General features: G+C 44.3%; 1 protein-coding gene across 2 annotated transcripts in view; it reads right to left on the bottom strand.

Annotated features, from left to right (window-relative positions):
* The window catches only part of LOC124033407 (DNA repair protein XRCC4-like), an 83,042-nt gene extending 68,852 nt beyond the window's left edge, over positions 1 to 14,190 (bottom strand). For both annotated transcript variants that reach the window (XM_046345433.1, XM_046345434.1), the window contains exons 1-2: positions 14,023 to 14,190; positions 12,564 to 12,763 (exon numbers count right to left, since the gene is read on the bottom strand). In XM_046345433.1, coding sequence (XP_046201389.1) covers positions 12,564 to 12,763; positions 14,023 to 14,161 — 339 coding nt within the window. In that variant the 5' untranslated portion in view covers positions 14,162 to 14,190. The remainder of the gene's footprint in view (positions 1 to 12,563; positions 12,764 to 14,022) is intronic.
* Positions 14,191 to 27,159: the final 12,969 nt, after the last annotated feature.

Here is a 27,159-nt window from a genome sequence, read left to right on the forward strand (position 1 = left end):
ATGAAGTCTCCGTGGAAAGACCGACAGGATGAAGTCTCCATGGAAAGACGGACAGGATGAAGTCTCCATGGAAAGACAGACAGGATGAAGTCTTGCTTCTCTCATTCCTTTACTTTTCTTTTCCTTCTGAGATGCAGTGATAAAGCTAAAGGTCAAAGTCTATGCCGTGTGCCAGGCCTTGCCAGGGTGTGGGCAGATAACTGGGCAGGACCAGAACTGCCATCCTGTGTGACTGATATAGGCTACCCTTTCACAGAGAGCGGGGGTATTGAAAAAAAGGCCTCCTTTCAGACAGAGCAAACACATCTTTCTGTTTTCATGTGGAATTTGTTAACTTGTGAATTGTGCATTTGCATATTGCTAGTGCTGTGAACACACTTTATAGCACATATATACTTGCTATTCAATAGGAAAATTTGCATTCACCTGTCTGGTTATTTCTGTAAGTGAATATTACGAAAAGGAAGCAAGGATACAAGGGAAGGTAGGTCAAGGGAAGGAAGGTCAAGGGGAGGAAGGTCCTTCAGACAATTGAGATGTATCTCTGTGAGGAATTGTTGCAAGGAAACACTATAGACCAGGTATATTTTCTACAAATATTGAACAGTCCAAGTACATGACATCCTTGAGAAATGTATGAGATTCATGTTGAAAGTTACACTTACACTGTGTAAGCAATAGGGAAAGGAGAACAGAAGCCATGGATTTGACGGAAGGCAACCTAGTGGTTAGAGCGTTGGGCCAGTAACCGAAAGGTTGTTGGATCGAATCCCCGAGCTGACAAGGTAAAAGTCAGTTGTTCTGCCCCTGAACAAGGTAGTTAACCCACTGTTCCCTGGTAGGCCGTCATTGTAAATAAGAATTTGTTCTTAACTGACTTGCCTAGTTAAATAAAGGTTACATTTCAGAATACAAAAAAAAAAGAACTAAGCTAATGGATACCTCACACATTTGTAAATGTTTGTAAAAATATCTTATTAAATTAGATACATGGCCTTGATATGCATAATCCATTCACATACAAAATTTCTTATACATACCATACATTCCCCAGCCTTATTACCCCAACCCGCTATGTCCAGATTTACAAACACATCTTCCACACTCAGAATATACCTCCCCACTTTGTAGTTTAACACACATCCTTAAGAAATATATCCTCAAAGAAAACATGTTCCATGTGCTCTCTCAATACAGGCGTAACAGCCAACATACTGTATATGTACACCCATCCGCCATACAGTGCCCATATGCCCATCACACAGACACACTTCCATTATTCCCCTGTCTTATACATCCGACACAGATAAATCCCAGCGGTAGCGTGCGGAGTACAGCTTAGGACAATACGCCAGGGCTCAGTTTTATTGGAGTGAATGAAATGCATAGAAATAGAATGAATAGAACAGGAGTCCCAAACAAGTGAAAAAATATTTGCCTGTTCTATTGGTTGTATTTATATGCAACCTATCCGATAGGCGAAATACAGGTAGATAACTTTTGAAAAACTGGGCCCAGGCTTTTCTTTACCAGCTTCTCCTGTCAGCCCCCCTCACATCAATAACAGAGTAAGGAATCACAGTATGAGAGGAACAGACGGGGGTGAGGGGAGGGTAATAGCCTAAGGAAAAGAGCAGGGAGCCTGTTGAAGTAGAGGGGGGAAGATTGGAGTTGGGATACCTACTTTTTCTATATGGTATCTAGATCTTTGTAGTATGGCTGCCCACAGTACACACCCACACCACTCTGCTTCAATCAGAGGCATAAACTAGTGCTAATCAGTGTAAGTGTCTGAGGGGATTCCCTTGTGTGTGTGTGTGTGTGTGTGTGTGTGTGTGTGTGTGTGTGTGTGTGTGTGTGTGTGTGTGTGTGTGTGTGTGTGTGTGTGTGTGTGTGTGTGTGTGTGTGTGTGTGTGTGTGTGTGTGTGTGTGTGTGTGTGTGTGTGTGTGTGTGTGTGTGTTGTGTGTGTGTGTGTGTGTGTGTGTGTGTGTGTGTGTGTGTGTGTGTGTGTGTGTGTGTGTGTGTGTGTGTGTGTGTGTGTGTGTGTGTGTGTGTGTGTGTGTGTGTATATATATATATATATATATATATATAGATGATATATAGATAGAGAGAGACCTAGTCCAGACAGTCAGTGCCCAGAACAGAAGGTCAGCAACAGGGAGGGGAGGTGGGATGTAGGACTGGAGACAAAGGGATAGGGACATGACCCCAGTGAAAATGGAAACACATAGTGGGCATAGAGGGGAACAAGGCATTCCTTATGGGAGCATCCAACTGAATGTCCTGAAGTCACCCTGGTTACACTGGGAGCATCCAACTCCCAAGTAAATGTCCTGAAGTCACCCTGGTTACACTGGGAGCATCCAACTCCCAAGTGAATGTCCTGAAGTCACCCTGGTTACACTGGGAGCATCCAACTCCCAAGTGAATGTCCTGAAGTCACCCTGGTTACACTGGGAGCATCCAACTCCCAAGTAAATGTCCAGAAGTCACCCTGGTTACACTGGGAGCATCCAACTCCCAAGTGAATGTCCTGAAGACACCCTGGTTACACTGGGAGCATCCAACTCCCAAGTAAATGTCCTGAAGTCACCCTGGTTACACTGGGAGCATCCAACTCCCAAGTGAATGTCCTGAAGTCACCCTGGTTACACTGGGAGCATCCAACTCCCAAGTGAATGTCCTGAAGTCACCCTGGTTACACTGGGAGCATCCAACTCCCAAGTGAATGTCCTGAAGTCACCCTGGTTACACTGGGAGCATCCAACTCCCAAGTGAATGTCCTGAAGTCACCCTGGTTACACTGGGAGCATCCAACTCCCAAGTGAATGTCCTGAAGTCACCCTGGTTACACTGGGAGCATCCAACTCCCAAGTGAATGTCCTGAAGTCACCCTGGTTACACTGGGAGCATCCAACTCCCAAGTGAATGTCCTGAAGTCACCCTGGTTACACTGGGAGCACCCAACTCTCAAGTGAATGTCCTGAAGTCACCCTGGTTACACTGGGAGCAGGGACACAATGAACTCATTCATAAAGGCAAAGTCTACTTGATAATCTAGACATCCTTTGGTTTTCCAAAAAGTTAAGCAATTTCATCCATACTGTGATATAAGAAACTTTAAGGAAAATGAACCTGTTGCAGAGTCCACAAGGTGAAACCCCATTAATTGCTTAATATACAGTATACATTACAACAGACAGGATTTAGTAGAGAGTATATATTACTACAACAGACATGATTTAGTAGAGACTACACATTATTACAACAGACAGGACTGAATAGACAGTATATATTATTACAACAGACAGGACTTAATAGACAGTATATATTATTACAACAGACAGGACTGAATAGACAGTATATATTATTACAACAGACAAGACTTAATAGACAGTATATATTATTACAACAGACAGGACTTAATAGACAGTATATATTATTACAACAGACAGGACTTAATAGACAGTACACATTATTACAACAGACAGGACTACTGCTGGAGCCCACCCAACCATTAATCATAGCCATATACCCCTTTCCTAGCTCAAAATGGCATGTATCTCTGAAAAACAATGATGTGTGTGTGTGTGTGTGTGTGTGTGTGTGTGTGTGTGTGTGTGTGTGTGTGTGTGTGTGTGTGTGTGTGTGTGTGTGTGTGTGTGTGTGTGTGTGTGTGTGTGTGTGTGTGTGTGTGTGTGTGTGTGTGTGTGTGTGTGTGTGTGCATACGTGCGTGTGTGTGATTGTATAGCACTGTGTGTGTGTTTTGGGGTGGGAGGGGGTCTTTATTATGGGAAGCGTGGGCAACTAGCGGAAAGCTTGCCCTGTCAGCAGGAGATCCACCTTGCAGAGGCTGTGGGGAAGATAATGAGACGGAAGTGAGAGGCGGCAATGCCCTGATAAAGACTGATAATTTGAGGCTTTCTAAACAGTTTAGTGTGCCATGGAACATGATGACACTATTGGGTCACATTTCTGATTGTACCAGAAAGACTCCAGCAAGATTGTGGGAGAAATCTGCATGTCAAAATGACTGCAGTTCTTTAACAAATACCTGTAAGTGCAACTTGTGCAAAAAGATAAAAAGATGAATGATGGACACCCAGACAGACCACATGGATTAGTCCTAAATTGTATCCTCCATTGTGGTCTGGAGAATCTTCATTTTCAGCTTTCTTCCAATTGTCATACAGAACTGGCCGTCTCAATTTCTTTGTAATTTGCAACCAAATACACTATTTGAGTTGCATGAATTGCCCTACTTTTCAGTCACTCTGGTCCCTGTCTGCTTTTGTTGGTTTAGCGATTTATCCAAACACAAATTAGCATCATTGCACCACTACACAAAACTGCGAAAATGGAAACACAAAACGGGACGCCATTATTTCTTGGAGAGGATACTATTGTATCCGAGAGGGGTCTGGATTAGGACTGAAATGATTCTGGATTTCACCACTACTTGTTCTGCCCAACACTGAACATGTTCTTAGTAAGACATTATCTGCAGTTCTTTAAGTAAAACAGACATCTAGATATTTTCCTTGCAGTGTTACCTGTATTAGCGCTTGTCTGTTTCGGTTGGCAAGCTCAACAGTCAAGTCGCCCTGCATATCTATCAATTCATTCTGCATAACAAAAGCCACAGCACCCTAGACAAGGGCACCACGATATGACTGTTTGCCAACAATGACGTATCTGTGGTATTCACAGACGTGTTTGGTTTTGGGCTGGATGGGGACAATTCATTTTCATTTCAATCACACTGTTTTCTTTAGTTTCCTCCTTTGGAGCAGCTCCACGCCCAGTAGAGACAGCTAGATGAGACAGTGGTATCATTGGTATAGAATGGGTTGGACATGATATGGACCTTTAGACACCCTACAGTAGTACAATAGCATGGATACTGGCAACACAGTGAGAAAGGCCATGTATAGGCTAGTCATAATATGGATAAGTACAATCTTTAATGTGAGTTAATGTAGCGCAAAGAAAAGGACAGGGAACTTTCCTAGTCCATATAAATCCAATAGGAAGCATCATAGTCCGCAAAAATCATGATATTTTTCCTCTCTCTCAGACCAAAGGTTGAGAGAACGCCAAGAGCCTGCAAAGCTGTCATCAAGGCAAAGGGTGGCTACTTTGAAGAATCTCAAATATAAAATATATTTTGATTTGTTTAACACTTTCTTCATTACTACAAGATTCCACATGTGTTATTTCATAGTTTTGACGTCTTCACTATTATTCTACAGTGTAGAAAATGGTCAAAATAAAGAAAAACCCTTGAATGAGTAGGTGTGTCCAAACTTTTGACTGGTACTGTATATGTAAATATATAAAAAAGGATTTGTCTGACACGGTAAAGCAGTTATCCCCCAGCCTGTTAGTTCTCTAGAACCCCTGACAGATGATGTTGCTGACAATATCCTGATAGTATGCAACTTCACCTCAACACCAAACTAGCACATCTCAATTCATTCAAGTAATACTTTCACAGAGGAGCATCAATGAATCAACTGAAGATCCAAACAAGAGAACCTGAACGTGTGTCAAGTGCAGTGTACTGTAGGTATTCATCGAAATATATGGCTCTGGGCAATGCATGCAAATGAGCGGCTGCAAGAATGGCCTTAACAGCGGCAAGGCTATATACAGTAGCAAGACTATATACAGTAGCAAGGCTATAAAAGTAGCGAGGCTACATACAGACACCGGTTAGTCAGGCTGATTGAGGTAGTATGTACATGTAGATATGGTTAAAGTAACTATGCATATATGATGAACAGAGAGTAGCAGTAGCGTAAAAGAGGGGATGGGGGTGGCGGGACACAATACAGATAGTCCGGTTAGCCAATGTGCAGGAGCACTGGTTGGTCGGCCCAATTAAGGTAGTATGCACATGATTGTATAGTTAATACATATATGATAAACAGAGAGTATCAGCAGCGAAAAATAGAGGTTGGGCACACAATGCAGATAGTCCGGGTAGCCATTTGATTACCTGTTCAGGGGTCTTATGACTTGGGGGTAAAAACTGTTGAAAAGCCTTTTGTCCTAGACTTGGCATTCCGGTGCCGCTTGCCATGCGGTAGTAGAGAAAACAGTCTATGACTGGGGTGGCTGGGGTCTTTGACAATTTTTAGGGCCTTCCTCTGACACCACCTGGTGTAGAGGTCCTGGATGGCAGGCAGCTTAGCCCCAGTGATGAACTGGGCCGTACGCACAACTCTCTGTAGTGCCTTGCGGTCGGAGGCCAAGCAATTGCCGTACCAGGCAGTGATGCAACCAATCAGGATGCTCTCGATATTGCATCTGTAGAACCTTTTGAGGATCTCAGGACCCATGCCAAATCTTTTTAGTTTCCTGAGGGGAATAGGCTTTGTCATGCCCTCTTCACGACTGTCTTGGTGATGTGGACACCAAGGAACTTGAAGCTTTCAATCTGCTCCACTACAGCCCCGTCGAAGAGAATGGGGGCGTGTTCGGTCCTCCTTTTCCTGTTGTCCGTAATCATGTCCGTAGTCTTGGTTACGTTGAGAGATAGGTTGTTATTCTGGCACCACCCGGCCATGTCTCTGACCTCCTCCCTATAGGCTGTCTCGTCGTTGTCGGTGATCAGGCCTACCACTGTTGTGTCGTCTGCAAACTTAATGATGGTGTTGGAGTCGTTCCTGGCCATGCAGTCGTGGGTGAACAGGAAGTACAGGAGGGGACTGAGCATGCACCTCTGGGGGGCTCCAGTGTTGAGGATCAGCGTGTTCCTACCTACCCTCACCAGCTGGGGGCGGCCCATCAGGAAGTCCAGGATCCAGTTGCAGAGGGAGATTTTTAGTTCCAAGATCCTTAGCTTAGTGATGAGCTTTGAGGGTACTATGGTGTTGAACGCTGAGCTGTAATCAATGAATAGCATTCTCACATAGGTGTTCCTTTAGTCCAGGTGTGAAAGGGCAGTGTGGAGTGCAATAGAGATTGCATCATCTGTGAATCTGTTTGGGCGGTATGCAAATTGGAATAGGTTTAGGGTTTCTGGGATAATGGTGTTAATGTGAGCCATTACCAGCCTTTCAAAGCACTTCATGGCTACGGATGTGAGTGCTACGGGTCTGTAAACATTTAGGCAGGTTGCCTTTGTGTTCTTGGGCATAGGGACTATGGTGATCTGCTTGAAACATGTTGGTATTACAGACTCAACCAGGGACATGTTGAAAATGTCAGTGAAGACACCTGCCAGTTGGTCAGCACAAGCCCAGAGCACACGTCCTGGTAATCCGCCGTGTCACTGGGCAACTCACGGCTGTGCTTCCCTTTGTAGTCTGTAATAGTTTGCCAGCCCTGCCACATAAGATGAGCTTCGGAGCCAGTGTAGTATAATTCAATCTTAGCCCTTTATTCACACTTTGCCTGTTTGATGGTTCGTCGCAGGTTATAGCAGGATTTCTTATAAGCTTTGGGGTTAGAATCGTGCACCTTGAAAGCTGCAGCTCTACCCTTTAGCTCAGTGCAAATGTTGCCTGTAATCCATGGTTTCTGGTTGGGGTGTGTACGTACAGTCACTATTGATAAAGCCAGTGACTGATGTGGTGTACTCCTCAATGCCATCGGAAGAATCCCGGAACATGTTCCAGTCTGTGATCACAAAACAGTCCTGTAGTTTAGCATCTGCTTCATCTGACCACTTTTTTACAGACCGAGTCACTGGTGATTCCTGCATTAATTGTTGCTTGTAAGCAGGAATCAGGAGGATAGAGTTGTGGTCGGATTTACCAAATAGAGGGCGAAGGAGAGCTTTGTTCGTGTCTCTGTGTGGAGTACAGGTGATCTAGAATTTTTTCCACTCTTGTTGCACATTTAACATTTGGGAGAACTGATTTAAGTTTCCCTGCATAAAAGTCTCTGACCACTAGGAGCGCCACCTCTGGCTGAATGGTTTCCTGTTTGCTTATTTCCTTATACAGCTGACTGAGTGCAGTCTTAGTGCCAGCATCTGTCTGTGGTGGTAAATACATAGCCACGAAAAGTATAACTGAAAACTCACTAGGCAAGTAGTGTGGCCTGCAATGTATCACAATATACTCTACTTCAGGAGAGAAAAATCTAGAGACGTTCTTAGATTTCGTGCAGCAGCTGTTGTTTGAAAATATGCACAGACTGCCCTCCCTCGTCTTGCCGGTGCTGCGTATATCCCGCAAGCTGAATATCCATGTCATCATTCAGCCACGATTCCGTGAAACATAGAATATTACAGTTTTTGATGACCCGTTGGTTGGATATTCGTGACTGTACCTTGTCTAATTTATTGTCCAATGATTGCACGTTGGCGGGTAATATTGACGGTAACGGCAGCTTTCCCACTCGCTTTCTGAAGATCCTCACGAGGCATCCTGCTCTGTGTCCTCTGTACCTGCATCTCTTCCTCTTGCAGATAACTGGGATGTTGGCCTTGTCGGGTGTTACGAGAATGTCTTGTGCATCCTGCTTGTTGAAGAAAAAAATCTTCTTCTTATCCGAGGTGAGTGATCGCTGTGGCAGAAACATTATGTACAAAATAAGTTACAAATAACGCGAAAAAACCCCACATAATAGCACAATTGATTGGGTGCCCGTAAAACTGCTGCCATTTCTTCCGGCGCCATTTTTCAATGGGGATGACAGGGTATGAGAGAAGTGACTCAACACGCAAAACCTCAAAATATTGGAGAGCCTCCATAGGAAGCCTCTGGGAATTCCCTGGGACTGGATGCTCCTGGACCTGCCCTGTCCTCTGGGAATAAGAGGAGCAGTGACAGTCAGGGTGTTCCCCTCTCAGCTAGGCTAGCCAACAACATCAGCCACACATCAGCCTGTGGTCTGTGTGGAATGGTGACAACTCAGGCAGGCCTGTCATGAGGGAACGTAGTGTGGAGTGTGTGCCATATACTGAACATGGGGGTGCTATTTTCCTCCAGGCATGTCAGTTTGTGCGAATGCGGAAAAAGCATACAGTGGCTAGTGCATTGTGTAGAAGGGTAAAGAGTGACTCATAATGTAGGGAGGCTCTACAAGAGTATAGTCCAACATACCATAGTACACAGGACTTCTTTACTGAAGCCCAACAAATCAATATGCATATGAACGCATAGAGTAACTATGCTTGAAATCAATGCAAGCAACGGGTGACAATGCTTAAGAAGGAGAGTAGGAAACTAAACAAAATATCTAAATCACTAATCAATGTGCTTCAGAAAAAGCACCTCCAGGAAACTACCCCAGAACTGGAACTGTCCTGTAGGTGTTTTTAAGCAGGAAGGGAATCCCAGACAAGGTATAGACAATTCCTGGGGTATCAGGGTAGCCTAGTGGTTAGAGCATTGGACTAGTAAGCGAAAGGTTGCAAGTTCAAATCCCCGAGTTGACAAGGTACAAATCTGCCGTTCTGCCCCATAACAGGCAGTTAACCCACTGTTCCTAGACTTTCATTGAAAATAAGAATTTGTTCTTAATTACCTGACCTGCCTAGTTAAATAAAGGTCAAATAAATAAAAAATCCCAGACAAGGTATAGTCATGTTTAACTAGGCTATACAGTATGCTACTGTAGAAAACCATGAGTTGGTGTCTGTTGAAATGAGGCCATGGGAGCTATGTAAAAACCCACAAAGTTAGCGTCAGAAGTCCCAGCTGACTGAGAGTGTTATATCCCTTCTACCATTTGTGATAATCCACTGACATCTAAAATTCAACGAAGCATGTCAGTATAATCTGCACTCATTAACTATATGACCAAAAGTATGTAGACACCTGCTCATCAAAATCATGGGCATTAATATGGAGTTGGTCCCCCCTTTGCTGCTATAACATCCTCCACTCTTCTGGGAAGGATTTCCACTAGATGTTGGGACTTACTTCCAGTCAGCCACAAGAGCATTAGTGCTGTTGGGTGATTAGGTCTGGCTCGCAATTGCCGTTCCAATTCATCCCAAAGGTGTTCGACACTGATCTCGATAAACCATTTCTGTATGGATCTCGCTGTGTGCATTGTCATGGTGAAACAGGAAAGGGCCTTCCCAAAACTTTTTCCACAAATTTGGAAGCACAGAATTGTCTAGAATATCACTGTAGCATTAAGATTTCCCTTCACTGGAACTAAAGGGCCTAGCCTGAACCATGAAAAACAGCCCCAGGCCATTACTCATCCTCCGCCAAACCTTACAGTTGGAAATATGCATTCGGGCAGCTAGTGTTCTCTTGGTATACGCCAACCTAAGATTTGTCCGTCGGACTGCCAGATGGTGAAGCGTGATTCATCACTCCACACAACACTCTTTACAGCTATCTGTCACTGTTCTCATTGTCAACTAGACCACACTACTGTCTGCTAAATGACTTAAATGTAAATGTAAATGTACTGTGGTTAACTTAACATTTACAGGCAATATAAAATGTTACACATTTTACAGAGATAGTCCACTATTCGGCAGAGACTGGGTGTGTTCACCTATAGATTAATAGATTGTGTGATCAGTGTTCCTGATCCGAGATCAGAGTTTACGAGCATAGTGAATGTGATAGCAATAGCACCCAGGTCGTTTCTTTTGCAAACACTCCGACTTTACATAGCTATATTATACAATCACTAGTGTGAAGGGACACTGTGTTGACATAATGATTGGGCAAGCTGCTGTGGACATTCAAGCCAAAATGAGGAATATCACCTGGTGCCACAATGCTACCTCAGACTCTGAAGCAACAGGTGTAGACTGTTAACCACCTGGCAAGAGACACTCTCACTCTCTCTCTCCCTCTCCCTCTCCCTCTCCCTCTCCCTCTCCCTCTCCCTCTCTCTCTCTCTAATGTTTCCAACAGTGACTTAACTCAAGCATTATCAATATCAAGAGCATACTGTGTCATGAACTACCATAACAACAGTATTAAAAATATTGCTAATGCTAATACATTAGCAATGTTTGCTAATACACAATCTTCAAGTCGATTTAAAAGCTTGATCTTTTCCACCAGCAATGGTGTTGCTATAAAATGCACTGTTAGGAGTTTGATGTCAGAGTAACTCTCTAAAACACCTGCTTAAGAGCAGTTTAACAGCAAAACCTTATATTATATATAGTGTATCATTACAACTTCTAGGGGTCATGTGCATCAGATATTAATGTCAGGTTAAGTTCAACATCTGTTTTGTACTCTTTCTTCTCCTTTCTTGTGCTCCAGAAGGAAACTTGCCTCATCTTAGTCACTTTTGTACCCTACAATTATCTTGCTAAGAAGACATGTTATACTTTCAACTTCTGTGTGTGTTGAAAAAGAAAGAGAGAGAGAAAAAGAGCTAAGAAAAGAAGCAGGTGATAACCCAGCTAAGTTGTTAAAGTTTAATGCAAACAGACCCCAGGAATCCTCAACAAAGGCCTACCACACACACACACACACACCACACACACACACACACACACACACAGTTTGTATTAGTCCTCTGTAACTGACCTTTTGTCTCACATCGTCTTAGATGGAGCCGGCCCTAGTTCATAAACAGGTTATTTATGGCCCCTGCTAACAGAGCTTCTTACCCTCCAACCCTCCCTCTCTCTACCAGGACAGGGGTCCCAGGACGCCCAGTGACCTGGCCCCCAGGGCTTTAAACACCCACTCACAGGACAATATGGACCAAATCCTACCTTGAGACTAAGAAGACTAAAGAATGTTCTCACAAATGCCCCATTGATTTCTATGCATGATTTACGCACAGGGACTAAACCATTCTGTTCTGATAAGATGGGTAATAAATTGCCAGATTGTTATCTTGGTTTATCCTCAAGTGGCCCTCAAGGGAACACAACCTTCTTTATCCTGGATTGTGGAGAAACAATACATCTTATCTTTAAACAGCCCCTTGTAAACCCTCTTCCTGTGTATTTTTTGTGTGTGGCTAGTGACCTACGTCCTTGGGGCATCATGGGAAATGAAGTGTGTGGTAAAACAAATTGTGGTCAAACAAAATAAAAACCTATGGGAAACCAGAAGACTAGAGGATCTTGCAATGAGAGCCATTAGGCCTTGTAACAGTGTACATTTGGGGACATGTTCACAGGCCCAGATTAAGCCGACTTTCAAATCCTTGACTAAAAAGAATGTTCAATGGAAACTCTCCATTGGTCCAGGAGTAGTACAGATGTAGGATCTTAATTTGGACCAGTTTGCTACAGCAGGAAAATAAATCTGCAGCAACAAGAAATGTGAATTATAAAAAATTGACATTTTTGTAGGGGTGGATACATCTTTCGTAAGGTAAAATCAAGTCTGAAATTTCAAAGTGGAATTTACAAACTACAGAACACTTTTAAAACTTGAAATGAACTATATGTTTTAAATGTCCTGTATTGCAGGAAGGTTCTCCTGCAACAGTGTGATCAAATTCATATCCTACATCTATATGAGTAAAAACAAGCAGTGGATTGGGCTACTATTCTACCTGGTATGTTAGCATAAACATTGGGATGTAGCCTGTATCTCCATCTGAAAGGGAAGGAGTCGTGTGGGGTGTCATGCTATAGTAGCCATGGCTGACACTTACCAAAACGCCTCTCTGGGTCTTCTTGTCATACGACAGACAACCGTGGTCAGAGGAGAGGTGGAACAGGTACTCCTCCTTTTCTGCCACTCTTCCTCTTAAGCTTTCTCCTCCTCCGGTCAGTGCCTGATGAAGATCTTCCACACATTTCTCCCTTTTCACTCCCAACTGTGTGGCTTTCCCAGTCATCTCCTCCTCTGGTACTGTAAGAGTACAAAGCAGGGGTTAAAACAAGAAGACACAACTTTAGTCCCAAAGGTTTCTTCAGGCATTGATCCTCACTTTTTAATCAGAGATTCTACTTAGCTACCTACATGTAGGTGTGTGGACTGGCCAGTCAATAATATTGATGCCATTAAATAGGACTGGAGTTGTGTAAAATTGCTGACGTGACTATACCGAAGTCTCACTGGAAGGACAATGCATGTATAAAGGAGGCCTTAAGATTAGGGGAAATGTGCATTATGGGAAACAGCACCACTGTTTGCCCCAGCGCCTTTGCTATTGTTTTTGTTTTGTTGATAAAAACAATATAGAGGGGCATTCGGCAGTGTGAAAAAAATCTAAAAATCAGTACACTGCTGTCCTATCGCACGTGCTACGATATCTATCATTTTCAGTAAGGTCTTTGTTGTTGTATCATCCCAAACAGACGTGGCAGTCTCACCAATTAAGAATTCCAGCTTTAAGGAAAGCATGCAAGTAAGCCAAGGAGAAGATCATTAGCTGTTCTCCAAGGGGCCAGGGGCCCAATTAACACAGGTTCAAACACACACACTCACACATGCACGTGCATATCTGTCACAATACTGTTACTGCCTGTCATCTCCCAGATGGACAGCCAGAGAAGAGAGTAGCTTTGTTCCATGTGTACATGAAAGCAAACATAGCAGTGCTTTGTTGCCATTCCTAAATGACACAAAACAAATGGTGCACTAAGTAACTTCTTAGTTGAAAGACACAGTGTGGCATTCACTCGGACACCCCTCAACACACAAACACACACACACACACACACACACACACACACAAAGACAGGCCTTGTAAGGCTTCATCAATGTAATACACCTGTAAGCTGCACCATATGAGTGAATATGGATGATGAAACAAGCCCGCTGCTGTCCCTCTGGCTAACAGACCTGCAGTCACAGTGCTATGAGTCGAGGTACATAGTTGGGCCAGGTGCCTACTTAAGAAGCCTTATGAAGAGAACCCCAAACACACCTGGTGACAACACAGTCTGGAGGATGGTGAAGGAGTCGGGCCTCTACCATATGTGTATGTGTGTGTGTGTGTGTGTGTGTGTGTGTGTGTGTGTGTGTGTGTGTGTGTGTGTGTGTGTGTGTGTGTGTGTGTGTGTGTGTGTGTGTGTGTGTGTGTGTGTGTGTGTGTGTGTGTGTGTGTGTGCGCACGCGTGCACGCATCTACATACATGCTTGTGTAAGCCGCATCTAGACCTTACCTTCTCCGATCCAGGACGAGCTGCCGTCACTGAGGGCGAGAGTGAAACCAGCACCCAGGTCTTCGGCCCAGTCCACCCGCAGGAAATAGGGGATGCTTGGGTCCAACACCACACTGATCTGACGGACCGTACCACTCATGCCTCCCAAATACCGTCCCACTTCTAGCTCCAGACCTGCAGAGATAGAGAACCAAGGGACAGACTTTAGACAAGGACAATCTTCATCATGTACATAAAACACTCTTGATGTGACAACTTTTAAAAAATATATATATGTTACGTATTTGGAGTATTAACAGTGGTTGCATCAATGCCGGGCATTGTTTCATTGCTCATGGTTTACTGTGAATACAAGCCCCCATGCAAACTCACTCAGGGATTGGGCAGTGTTATACAGTGTGTTGCAACAAAGGGCCTTTTAGGAGGTTGTATATGTGTGTGTGTGTGTGTGTGTGTGTGTGTGTGTGTGTGTGTGTGTGTGTGTGTGTGTGTGTGTGTGTGTGTGTGTGTGTGTGTGTGTGTGTGTGTGTGTGTGTGTGTGTGTGTGTGTGTGTGTGTGTGTGTGTGTGTGTGTGTGTGTGTGTGTGTGTGTGTGTGTGTGTGTGACGTTAAAACCACAGGGGACATCCATGGGGTCTGGCATTGGGGTGTTGGCTCTCTAACGACCAACAATGTGCAGAATAAAAGAAAAGAGCACAACATGCTGGTTGTTTAACTGCTAACTCAATTAGAATGTTGTGTATCAAAACATATATGTTAGGCCTAGACTGAATCACTTGAATCCCTGCAGGTTTTGCCAGACAAAGATTTATCCTCAATCACAAAAATGATAATCCGAGGATTACAAACCAATCTCAGATTCCCCTACCTGCAACTTTTCTTCAAATCTCCCAATACAGAAACCATTGATGGATTAGAAATGTATTGGAAAATGTGTTTCCAATACATAGTGTAGTGTCAACAACGCACCCACTGCCAGCTGGCCTACTTCAGCAGTACTGTATCATTTTAATCAATTTAGTCAATAAGATTCTTGCTACGTAGCTTAACTTTCTGAACATTCGAGACGTGTAGTCCACTTGTCATTCCAATCTCCTTTGCATTAGCGTAGCCTCTTCTGTAGCCTGTCAACTATGTGTCTGTTTATCCCTGTTCTCTCCTCTCTGCACAGACCATACAAACGCTCCTCACCGCGTGGCCGCGGCCACCCTACTCTGGTGGTCCCAGCGCGCACGACCCACGTGGAGTTCCAGGTCTCCGGTAGCCTCTGGAACTGCCAATCTGCGGTCAACAAGGCAGAGTTCATCTCAGCCTATGCCTCCCTCCAGTCCCTCGACTTCTTGGCACTGACGGAAACATGGATCACCACAGACAACACTGCTACTCCTACTGCTCTCTCTTCGTCCGCCCACGTGTTCTCGCACACCCCGAGAGCGTCTGGTCAGCGGGGTGGTGGCACCCGGGATCCTCATCTAATATAATAATAATAATAATATAATAATATATGCCATTTAGCAGACGCTTTTATTCAAAGCGACTTACAGTCGTGTGTGCATACATTCTACGTATGGGTGGTCCCGGGGATCGAACCCACTACCCTGGCGTTACAAGCGCCATGCTCTACCAACTGAGCTACACAAGTGGTCATTCTCTCTTTCTCCCCTTACCCATCTGTCTATCGCCTCCTTTGAATTCCATGCTGTCACAGTTACTAGCCCTTTCAAGCTTAACATCCTTATCATTTATCGCCCTCCAGGTTCCCTCGGAGAGTTCATCAATGAGCTTGATGCCAATGAGCTTGATGCCTTGATAAGCTCCTTTCCTGAGGACGGCTCACCTCTCACAGTTCTGGGCGACTTTAACCTCCCCACGTCTACCTTTGACTCTTTCCTCTCTGCCTCCTTCTTTCCACTCCTCTCCTCTTTTGACCTCACCCACTCACCTTCCCCCCCCCTACTCACAAGGCAGGCAATACGCTCGACCTCATCTTTACTAGATGCTGTTCTTCCACTAACCTCATTGCAACTCCCCTCCAAGTCTCCGACCACTGCCTTGTATCCTTTTCCCTCTCGCTCTCATCCAACACTTCCCACACTGCCCCTACTCGGATGGTATCGCGCCGTCCCAACCTTCGCTCTCTCTCCCCCGCTACTCTCTCCTCTTCCATCCTATCATCTCTTCCCTCCGCTCAAACCTTCTCCCACCTATCTCCTGATTCTGCCTCCTCAACCCTCCTCTCCTCCCTCTCTGCATCCCTTGACTCTCTATGTCCCCTATCCTCCAGGCCGGCTCGGTCCTCCCCTCCCGCTCCGTGGCTCGATGACTCATTGCGAGCTCACAGAACAGGGCTCCGGGCAGCCGAGCGGAAATGGAGGAAAACTCGCCTCCCTGCGGACCTGGCATCCTTTCACTCCCTCCTCTCTACATTTTCCTCCTCTGTCTCTGCTGCTAAAGCCACTTTCTACCACGCTAAATTCCAAGCATCTGCCTCTAACCCTAGGAAGCTCTTTGCCACCTTCTCCTCCCTCCTGAATCCTCTGCCCCCTCCCCCCTCCTCCCTCTCTGCAGATGACTTCGTCAACCATTTTGAAAAGAAGGTCGACGACATCCGATCCTCGTTTGCTAAGTCAAACGACACCGCTGGTTCTGCTCACACTGCCCTACCCTGTGCTCTGACCTCTTTCTCCCCTCTCTCTCCAGATGAAATCTCGCGTCTTGTGACGGCTGGCCGCCCAACAACCTGCCCGCTTGACCCTATCCCCTCCTCTCTTCTCCAGACCATTTCCGGAGACCTTCTCCCTTACCTCACCTCGCTCATCAACTCATCCCTGACCGCTGGCTACGTCCCTTCCGTCTTCAAGAGAGCGAGAGTTGCACCCCTTCTGAAAAAACCTACACTCGATCCCTCCGATGTCAACAATTACAGACCAGTATCCCTTCTTTCTTTTCTCTCCAAAACTCTTGAACGTGCCGTCCTTGGCCAGCTCTCCCGCTATCTCTCTCTGAATGACCTTCTTGATCCAAATCAGTCAGGTTTCAAGACTAGTCATTCAACTGAGACTGCTCTCCTCTGTATCACGGAGGCGCTCCGCACTGCTAAAGCTAACTCTCTCTCCTCTGCTCTCATCCTTCTAGATCTATCGGCTGCCTTCGATACTGTGAACCATCAGATCCTCCTCTCCACCCTCTCCGAGTTGGGCATCTCCGGCGCGGCCCACGCTTCGATTGCGTCCTACCTGACAGGTCGCTCCTACCAGGTGGCGTGGCGAGAATCTGTCTCCTCACCACGCGCTCTCACCACTGGTGTCCCCCAGGGCTCTGTTCTTGGCCCTCTCCTATTCTCGCTATACACCAAGTCACTTGGCTCTGTCATAACCTCACATGGTCTCTCTTATCATTGCTATGCAGACGACACACAATTAATCTTCTCCTTTCCCCCTTCTGATGACCAGGTGGCGAATCGCATCTCTGCATGTCTGGCAGACATATCAGTGTGGATGACGGATCACCACCTCAAGCTGAACCTCGGCAAGACGGAGCTGCTCTTCCTCCCGGGGAAGGACTGCCCGTTCCATGATCTCGCCATCACGGTTGACAACTCCATTGTGTCCTCCTCCCAGAGCGCCAAGAACCTTGGCGTGATCCTGGACAACACCCTGTCGTTCTCAACCAACATCAAGGCGGTGGCCCGTTCCTGTAGGTTCATGCTCTACAACATCTGCAGAGTACGACCCTGCCTCACACAGGAAGCGGCGCAGGTCCTAATCCAGGCACTTGTCATCTCCCGTCTGGATTACTGCAAATCGCTGTTGGCTGGGCTCCCTGCCTGTGCCATTAAACCCCTTCAACTCATCCAGAACGCCGCAGGCCGTCTGGTGTTCAACCTTCCCAAGTTCTCTCACGTCACCCCGCTCCTCCGTTCTCTCCACTGGCTTCCAGTTGAAGCTCGCATCCGCTACAAGACCATGGTGCTTGCCTACGGAGCTGTGAGGGGAACGGCACCTCAGTACCTCCAGGCTCTGATCAGGCCCTACACCCAAACAAGGGCACTGCGTTCATCCACCTCTGGCCTGCTCGCCTCCCTACCACTGAGGAAGTACAGCTCCCGCTCAGCCCAGTCAAAACTGTTCGCTGCCCTGGCCCCCCAATGGTGGAACAAACTCCCTCACGACGCCAGGACAGCGGAGTCAATCACCACCTTCCGGAGACACCTGAAACCCCACCTCTTTAAGGAATACCTAGGATAGGATAAGTAATCCCTCTCACCCCACCCCCCCTAAGTTTTAGATGCACTATTGTTAAGTGACTGTCCCACTGGATGTCATAAGGTGAATGCACCAATTTGTAAGTCGCTCTGGATAAGAGCGTCTGCTAAATGACTTAAATGTAAATGTAAATGTTTTCCTCGACAAAGCCAGGGAAACATTTACTTGATTACGAATGTCCATGCCAAAAAGCATGATTTCAGCTTCCAGGTGAAGTGAGAGGTGAGTTGGACTATTGCCTGCCAAAGTATAGGGCTGAGTGAAAAGAACAGCTTCATTGGCAGTTGGCCATTTGGACACATTTGAAGAAATGAAAAGGAGCCCATTCGGAGAGGGAGCCAAAAGTCATCTGTACACACATTTTTTTCTCCCTAAAAAAGCCCAAGAAGCAGGTCAAGGTGATTCAAAATCAGTGGTACAGCTGAGACCTGTCCTCTCTCACACAGACACACACACAGCAGATTAAAGTTGACCCTTTGTGCTCTGAGGAGGGTTTGGTTAGGCAGGATGGAGGGGTAAAGGATAAGGAGAGAAGGGGGGTAGGGTAAACTTTAACCTCATAAAGAGAGCCCAGCTTCTCATTAGTTACTGTAACATCTGTCTGAAGGGACGATGACCCTGCAGTAATGACAGAAGGACACTCCAATTAAATAAACACTGTGCTGACTCTCAGGAATGGAGCAATGCCCAAAGAGCTTCAAAGCCAATGCTGGAATTCTGGCCATGTCATCCTCATATCCCTTACACACAATCATCCCTGTATCCCTAAATCATGACACAAACTCCCTCCCTTTCACCTCCAGCCCCTCACTCCTCTATTCTCCTCTCACTAACTCTGTAATTCTTTGTTCACTCCTCCCCTCTTTCCCAATGTTATGTTCTGTCCTTTCTGTTCTGAAGCACGTTTGACAGGGTCTCAATGGTTGAAGTCTCAATGGTGCAGTACCCTACTGTAGGGGTCATCAAAAGTTACCGCAGCCACAAAGTAAACCCTGCCTATATCTTCAATTTCTCATCTTAAAAGTGTATTTTAAACCTAACACTAATGTTAACCACACTCCTAACCGTATGCCTAACCCTAACCTTAAATTAAGACCAAAAAGCTAATTGTTTAAAAACTATTCTAATAAATGCAACAGTCGGAAAATCGACAAAGATACTCCAAACTTTTTAATTTGTGTATAAAATGTATTGTCAAATTTTACATTTTATTCTAAGAATGAAATCATATATACATGTTCTTATTGTATGAGGTATATTTTTTAATATATTTAGTGTAAAAAAAAGATTATATGTTCCTCATTTCCATAAATACACAGGGTATATTTACATATATGAACACATTAACAAAAAAGGGTTTAAACAGGGCTGCAACCAGCACTCACCTGAACAGCCTAGACTGCCTCAATTACTTATTCAACAAGTGTGTGAAAAGCAGGATACCCTCAGAATAAAAATCAACACGATTGGATCACACTAGATTACACCTATGTAAACACCAAATCAAATTGTATTGGTCACATACACATATTTAGCTGATTGTTTTTTTTAAATAACGGGGAGCCGGTTATTGCGAGTGTAGCTAAATGCCTTCCATTGTTTGCAAGTTTAGACATAATAATCACTATTATTTTTCGGGAGGGACTTTTATATCAGCGCATCTAATTTGTAAAAATTTCAAACAATTTATAAGAATGATTATAAAAACGTTACCTTGTCTATTAAGACAAAAAAAACGGGGGGTAAATTTAAAAAAGGGTGGGAAATACATTTTGTGAATGAAATATTTTGTCATGATGAAATCTTGGAAATAAAAACAATGAAATGTTTTTGGGGTTAAATCCAAACAAACACTTTAAAATAATCACTGTAACTTGATTCCTGAATAGACCACACTGGGTGTTTTGTTTTATTATTTGTATTTATTTGGGGGTTTTACACGTTTACTCAGTCTGTTCATTAAAAGAGATGGCAATTCTATATGTAAAATACGACTGTAATATTTCTTTAATGTATATATACACTGCTAAAAAAAATAAAGGGAACACTTAAACAACACAATGTAACTCCAAGTCATTCACGCATCTGTGAAATCAAACTGTCCACTTAGGAAGACACACGGATTGACAGTAAATTTCACATGCTGTTGTGCAAATGGAATAGACAACGGGTGGAAATTATAGGCAATTAGCAAGACACCCCCAATAAAGGAGTGGTTTGCAGGTGATAACCACAGACCACTTCTCAGTTCCTATGCTTCCTGGCTGATGTTTTGGTCACTTTTGAATGCTGGCGGTGCTTTCACTCTAGTGGTAGCATGGGACGGAGACTACAACCCACACAAGTGGCTCAGGTAGTGCAGCTCATCCAGGATGGCACATCAATGCGAGCTGTGGCAAGAAGGTTTGCTGTGTCTGTCAGCATAGTGTCCAGAGCATGGAGGCGCTACCAGGAGACAGACCAGTACATCAGGAGACGTGGAGGAGGCCGAAGGAGGGCAACAACCCAGCAGCAGGACCGCTACCTCCGCCTTTGTGCAAGGAGGAGCAGGAGGAGCACTGCCAGAGCCCTGCAAAATTACCTCCAGCAGGCCACAAATGTGCATGTGTCTGCTCAAACGGTCAGAAACAGACTCCATGAGGGTGGTATGAGGGCCCGACGTCCACAGGTGGGGGTTGTGCTTACAGCCCAACACCGTGCAGGACGTTTGGCATTTGCCAGAGAACACCAAGATTGGCAAATTCGCCACTGGCGCCCTGTGCTCTTCACAGATGAAAGCAGGTTCACACTGAGCACATGTGACAGACGTGACAGTCTGGAGATGCCGTGGAGAATGTTCTGCTGCCTGCAACATTCTCCAGCATGACCGGTTTGGCGGTGGGTCAGTCATGGTGTGGGGTGGCATTTCTTTGGGGGGCCGCACAACCCTCCATGTGCTCGCCAGAGGTAGCCTGACTGCCATTAGGTGCCGAGATGAGATCCTCAGACCCCTTGTGAGACCATATGCTGGTGTGGTTGGCCCTGGGTTCCTCCTAATGCAAGACAATGCTAGACCTCATGTGGCTGGAGTGTTTCAGCAGTTCCTGCAAGAGGAAGGCATTGATGCTATGGACTGGCCCGCCCGTTCCCCAGACCTGAATCCAATTGAGCACATCTGGGACATCATGTCTCGCTCCATCCACACCAACGCCACGTTGCACCACAGACTGTCCAGGAGTTGGCGGATGCTTTAGTCCAGGTCTGGGAGGAGAGAAGAATATTTCATTCATTCAGATCTAGGATATGTTATTTTAGTGTTCCCTTTATTTTTTTGAGCAGTGTATATATATCGTCGTTCTGCCCCTGAACAGGCAGTTAACCCACTGTTCCTAGGCCGTCATTGAAAATAAGAATTTGTTCTTAACTGACTTGCATAGTTAAATAAAGGTTTCAAAAATATATATATACACAAATGTTTGGACACACCTGCTCATTCAAAGGTTTTTCTTCATATTTTCTACATTGTAGAATAATAGTGAAGACATCAACACTATGACATAACACATTTGGAATCATGTAGTAATCAAAAAGTGTTAAACATATCAAAATATATTTTATATTTGAGTTTCTTCAAGTAGCCATCCTTTGCCTTGATGAGAGCTTTGCCCACTCTTGGCGTTCTCTCAACCAGCTTCACCTGGAATGCTTTTCCAACAGTCTTGAAGGAGTTCCCACATATGCTGAGCACTTGTTGGCTGCCTTTTTCCACTCTGCGGTCCGACTCATCAAAAAAACATCTCAATTTGGTTGAGGTCGGGGGATTGTGGAGGCCAGGTCATCTGATCCATCACTCTCCTTTGTGTTAAAAATAGCCCTTTCACAGCCTGGAGGTGTGCTGGGTCATTGTCCTGTTGAAAAACGAATTAGGCTAAGCTCAAACCAGATGGGATGGCGTATCGCTGCAGAATGCTGAGGTAGCCATGCTGGTTAAGTTTTCCTTGAATTCAAAATAAATTGCAGACAGTGTCACCAGCAAAGCACACCCACACCATAACACCTCTGCATTCATGCTTTAAGGTGGGAAATACACATGCAGAGATCATCCGTTCACCCACACCTCATCTCACAAAGACATGGCGGTTGGAACCAAAAATCTCCAATTTGGACTCCAGACCTAAAGACAAATTTCCACCGGTCTAATGTCCATTGCTCGTTTCTTGGCCCAAGCAAGTATCTTCTTCTTATTGGTGTCCTTTAGTAGTGGTTTATTTTTGGCAATTTGACCATGAAGGCCTGATTCACGCAGTCTCCTCTGAACAGTTGATGTTGTCATGTGTCTGTTACTTGAACTCTGTGAAGCATTTATTTGGACTGCAATTTCTGAGGCAGGTAACCCTAACGAACTTATGCTCTGCAGAAGAGGCAAATCAAATCAAATCAAATTTATTTATATAGCCCTTCGTACATCAGCTGATATCTCAAAGTGCTGTACAGAAGCCCAGCCTAAAACCCCAAACAGCAAACAATGCAGGTGTAAAAACACGGTGGCTAGGAAAAACTCCCTAGAAAGGCCAAAACCTAGGAAGAAACCTAGAGAGGAACCGGGCTATGTGGGGTGGCCAGTCCTCTTCTGGCTGTGCCGGGTAGAGATTATAACAGAACATGACCAAGATGTTCAAATGTTCATAAATGACCAGCATGGTCAAATAATAATAAGGCAGAACAGTTGAAACTGGAGCAGCAGCACAGTCAGGTGGACTGGGGACAGCAAGGAGCCATCATGTCAGGTAGTCCTGGGGTACGGTCCTAGGGCTCAGGTCCTCCGAGAGAGAGAAAGAAAGAGAGAATTAGAGAGAGCATATGTGGGGTGGCCAGTCCTCTTCTGGCTGTGCCGGGTGGAGATTATAACAGAACGTGGCCAAGATGTTCAAATGTTCATAAATGACCAGCATGGTTGAATAATAGTAAGGCAGAACAGTTGAAACTGGAGCAGGAGCATGGCCAGGTGGACTGGGGACAGCAAGGAGTCCTCATGTCAGGTAGTCCTGGGACATGGTCCTAGGGCCCAGGCCAGTTGAAACTGGAGCAGCAGCATGGCCAGGTGGACTGGGGACAGCAAGGAGTCATCATGTCAGGTAGTCCTGGGGCATGGTCCTAGGGCTCAGGTCCTCCGAGAGAGAGAAAGAAAGAGAGAAGGAGAGAATTAGAGAACGCACACTTAGATTTACACAGGACACCGAATAGGACAGGAGAAGTACTCCAGATAAACAAACTGACCCTAGCCCCCCGACACATAAACTACTGCAGCATAAATACTGGAGGCTGAGACTCTGGGTATTCCTTTCCTGTGGCGGTCCTCATGAGAGCCAGTTTCATCATAGCACTTGATGGTTTTTGCGACTACACTTGAAGACACTTTCAAACTTCTAGAAATGTTCCGTATTGATTAACAATCATGTCTTAAATTAATGATGGACTGTCGTTTCTCTTTGCTTATTTGAGCTGTTCTTGCCATAATATGGACTTGGTCTTTTACCAAATAGGGCTATCTTCCGTATACCCCTTTACCTTGTCACAACACAACTGATTGGCTCAAACGCATTAAGGGAAGAAATTCCACAAATTAACTTTGAACAAGGCACACCTTTTAATTTAAATGCATTCCAGGTGACTACCTCATGAAGCTGGTTGAGAGAATACCAGGAATGTGCCAAGCTGTCATCAAGGCAAAGGGTGGCTACTTTGAAGAATCTCATATATAAAATATATTTTTATTTGTTTAACAATTTTTGGGGGTTACTACATGATTCCATATGTGTTATTTTATCGTTTTGATGTCTTCACCATTATTCTACAATGTAAAATAGTACAAATAAAGAAAAACCCTTGAATGAGTAGGTGTTCTAAAACTTTTGACCGGTATTGCAGTCTATCACAGTGCCATCCGTTTTGTCACTAAAGCCTCATACACTACCCACCACTGCAACCTGTATGCTCTCGTTGGCTGGCCCTCGCTACATATTCGTTGCCAACCCCACTGGCTCCAGGTCATCTATAAGTCTTTGCTAGGTAAAGCCCTGCCTTATCTCAGCTCACTGGTCACCATAGCAACACCCCCCGTAGCACACGCTCCTGCAGGTATATCTCATTTGTCATCCCCAAAGCCAACACCTGCTTTAGCCGCCTTTCCTTCCAGTTATCTGCTGCCAATGACTGGAACGAATGGCAAAAATCACTGAAGTTGAAGATTTACATCTCCCTCACTAATTTTAAGCATCAGCTGTCAGAGCAGCTTTCACTGTACCTGTACACAGCCCATCTGTAAATAGCACAACCAACTACCTCATCCCCATATTGTTTTGTTTTTTTGCTCTTTTGCACCCCAGTACCTCTACTTGCATATCATCATCTGCACATCTATCACTCCAGTGAAATGCTAAATTGTAATTATTTTGCCACTATGGTCTATTTATTGCCTTACCTCCCTAATCTTACTACATGTGCACACACTGTACATAGATTTTTATTTTGTGTTATTGACTGTACGTTTGCTTATCCCATGTGTAACTCTGTGTTGTTTTTGTCACACTGCTTTGCTTTATCTTGGCCAGGTTGCAGCTGTAAATGAGAACTTGTTCTCAACTGGCCTACCTGGTTAAATAAAAGGTGAAATAAAAAAAATAAAAAAACATTACAAACTGTTGTATGCAAATCTCTTTTGATACAAGGGAAATTATTTTGTCAAAATCAAAACAAATGTACCAGAAAGAAATAAAGATTAGGGCCATGTGACACTATGATCTGTATAGGACACATTGAGCTGCCTGAAAAAAATGTGAACTAGGCCTAGGTGATAAAAGGTAATTCTCTATAGAGGATGAGTTATGGAGGATATGAAGTCAAATAACCCCAGCCACTAATTCAAGGTGCTTCCAAGAGATAAGTGATTCTCTAATTACATATAGCCAAGTCACTGCAGCCAAGGCCTGGACAACCAGCAGTGTAATTAACTGACATTCCCAACATGCTCTGCACTTGCAAAACTGATGATTTGCCTATGGGCAGAAACATCAGAGAATCACTTTGGCGGCATGACAACAGCACTGTGAAATATTATAGGACTGTTTTGCTACTAGGCCTAGTTCATGAAGTTGCTCGCCCCTCCGCCACCAGTCTTTCATGATCAGCCCATGGGAGTTTGAACAGATTGGGCATGATTGAAAAATATGGTGTCTCAATATTTTTTGTTAACAGTGAGCTTCAGGGCATATCAAGTGGCACTGAAACCAATGTTAATGGTCATTACATTGGCAGGTGCTATATAGTCCCACCTGTCCATGGCTTGCACAATGTTGTAGATATGCTCATTAACTATGGATATTACTTTGTAGCTTACTTTTTGCATATCTAAATCATGGAAAATGAAAATATTAAATTGTAAAAATACATAAATACATAAACCACGAGGCATCACATTTGAAACGAGAATTTGTACCAACACTGCAACACTTTATTTACATGGCTAATTGTGTAACATACTATTCATTGGAACACCACGTGTGTATTCATTAGTCGCACACCGTAGCAAAACTTTTGGACCATAGCGAAAGGTTTTGCAATGAAAACTCCTATTGGACAAATTCCAGTAGGTCCCTCCCCGTTTGGATCCTAGTGAATACCCCCTGGGAACTGATTAATGTCTTGTCGACTCATGACCAGGACCTTAAATTGTTTAATAAAGTAATGTATTTTTAATATCAATAATAACTACGTGAAGAAGGCTAGTGTGCTGTGTGTTATTTAAAAGAGATTGAATTACAACAAACATTCCAAATCCGATTCAAATAAACACGTCTGGAGCTAACAAGTCTCAATTCCAAGAAATCATGACCAAATTCCCCTCTGCATTTTACTGTAGAACACAGTTGATTTATGTGTGGTTTCGATTCAAAATTCTTGCATTAATGGTACATTAGGAGTGTCTAAGAGGCAGGCGTTGGGGAGATCATAAAACATGGTTTAAATGCAATCATGTCAAGATGTCTTCTAGGTATGGTCGGAGGGAGGGGGCATATTGTGAAAACTTGTGACGTGAGGAAATGACCACAAACATGTCTAAACGTCAGAGAAAAAGAGAGCACATCATTTCCAGTAACCTTAAATGTAAAAACTTTAATGTCCAATTGTTAATCTTCTCCTTCCCTGCCTACATGATTGTAAAACTGTCGGAAAACGGTCACTGTTCGCTGAGAGCTCTACTATAAATAATAGAACATATGACTGTGTTGTACCGAACTTTTGGTAACTAGCTAGTATCGTTCACTATTTTTCTCCATTCAAATGTAGCTCATTTGATATTGACCACACCTTCATCTGGAAGTAAGCAAGCAACTTCTCAATCAACGTTGCACGCATTCATTATGAATAAAAACATTTTCCGATATACATCGCATGTAACCTGCATGACGCAAGAGAAACAAATCTTACATGAAACTTGCCTCTTATGAATGAGTTCACCTCAGAGTAATACCTTGACTTCCGCGTTTCAGAAAACAGTTAGGTATTCTCACTGTCTCTAGCGTTTAAACTGTACACCACTGAAATAAATGATGCACTGACTGCATGTGTTTTCGATACTAAAGAAACCAACTGAACTATAATATAATAATAATAATAATAATAATAATATATGCCATTTAGCAGACGCTTTTATCCAAAGCGACTTACAGTCATGTGTGCATACATTCTACGTATGGGTGGTCCCGGGGATCGAACCCACTACCCTGGCGTTACAAGCGCCTGGCGTTACAAGCGCCATGCTCTACCAACTGAGCTACAGAGCTAATAGTTTGCGCTAGTTAGTGGCCCATACTTTAAATTCTGCACTTCAGAG

This window comes from Oncorhynchus gorbuscha, linkage group LG04, assembly GCF_021184085.1.
Source record: "Oncorhynchus gorbuscha isolate QuinsamMale2020 ecotype Even-year linkage group LG04, OgorEven_v1.0, whole genome shotgun sequence".
NCBI lineage: Eukaryota > Metazoa > Chordata > Actinopteri > Salmoniformes > Salmonidae > Oncorhynchus > Oncorhynchus gorbuscha.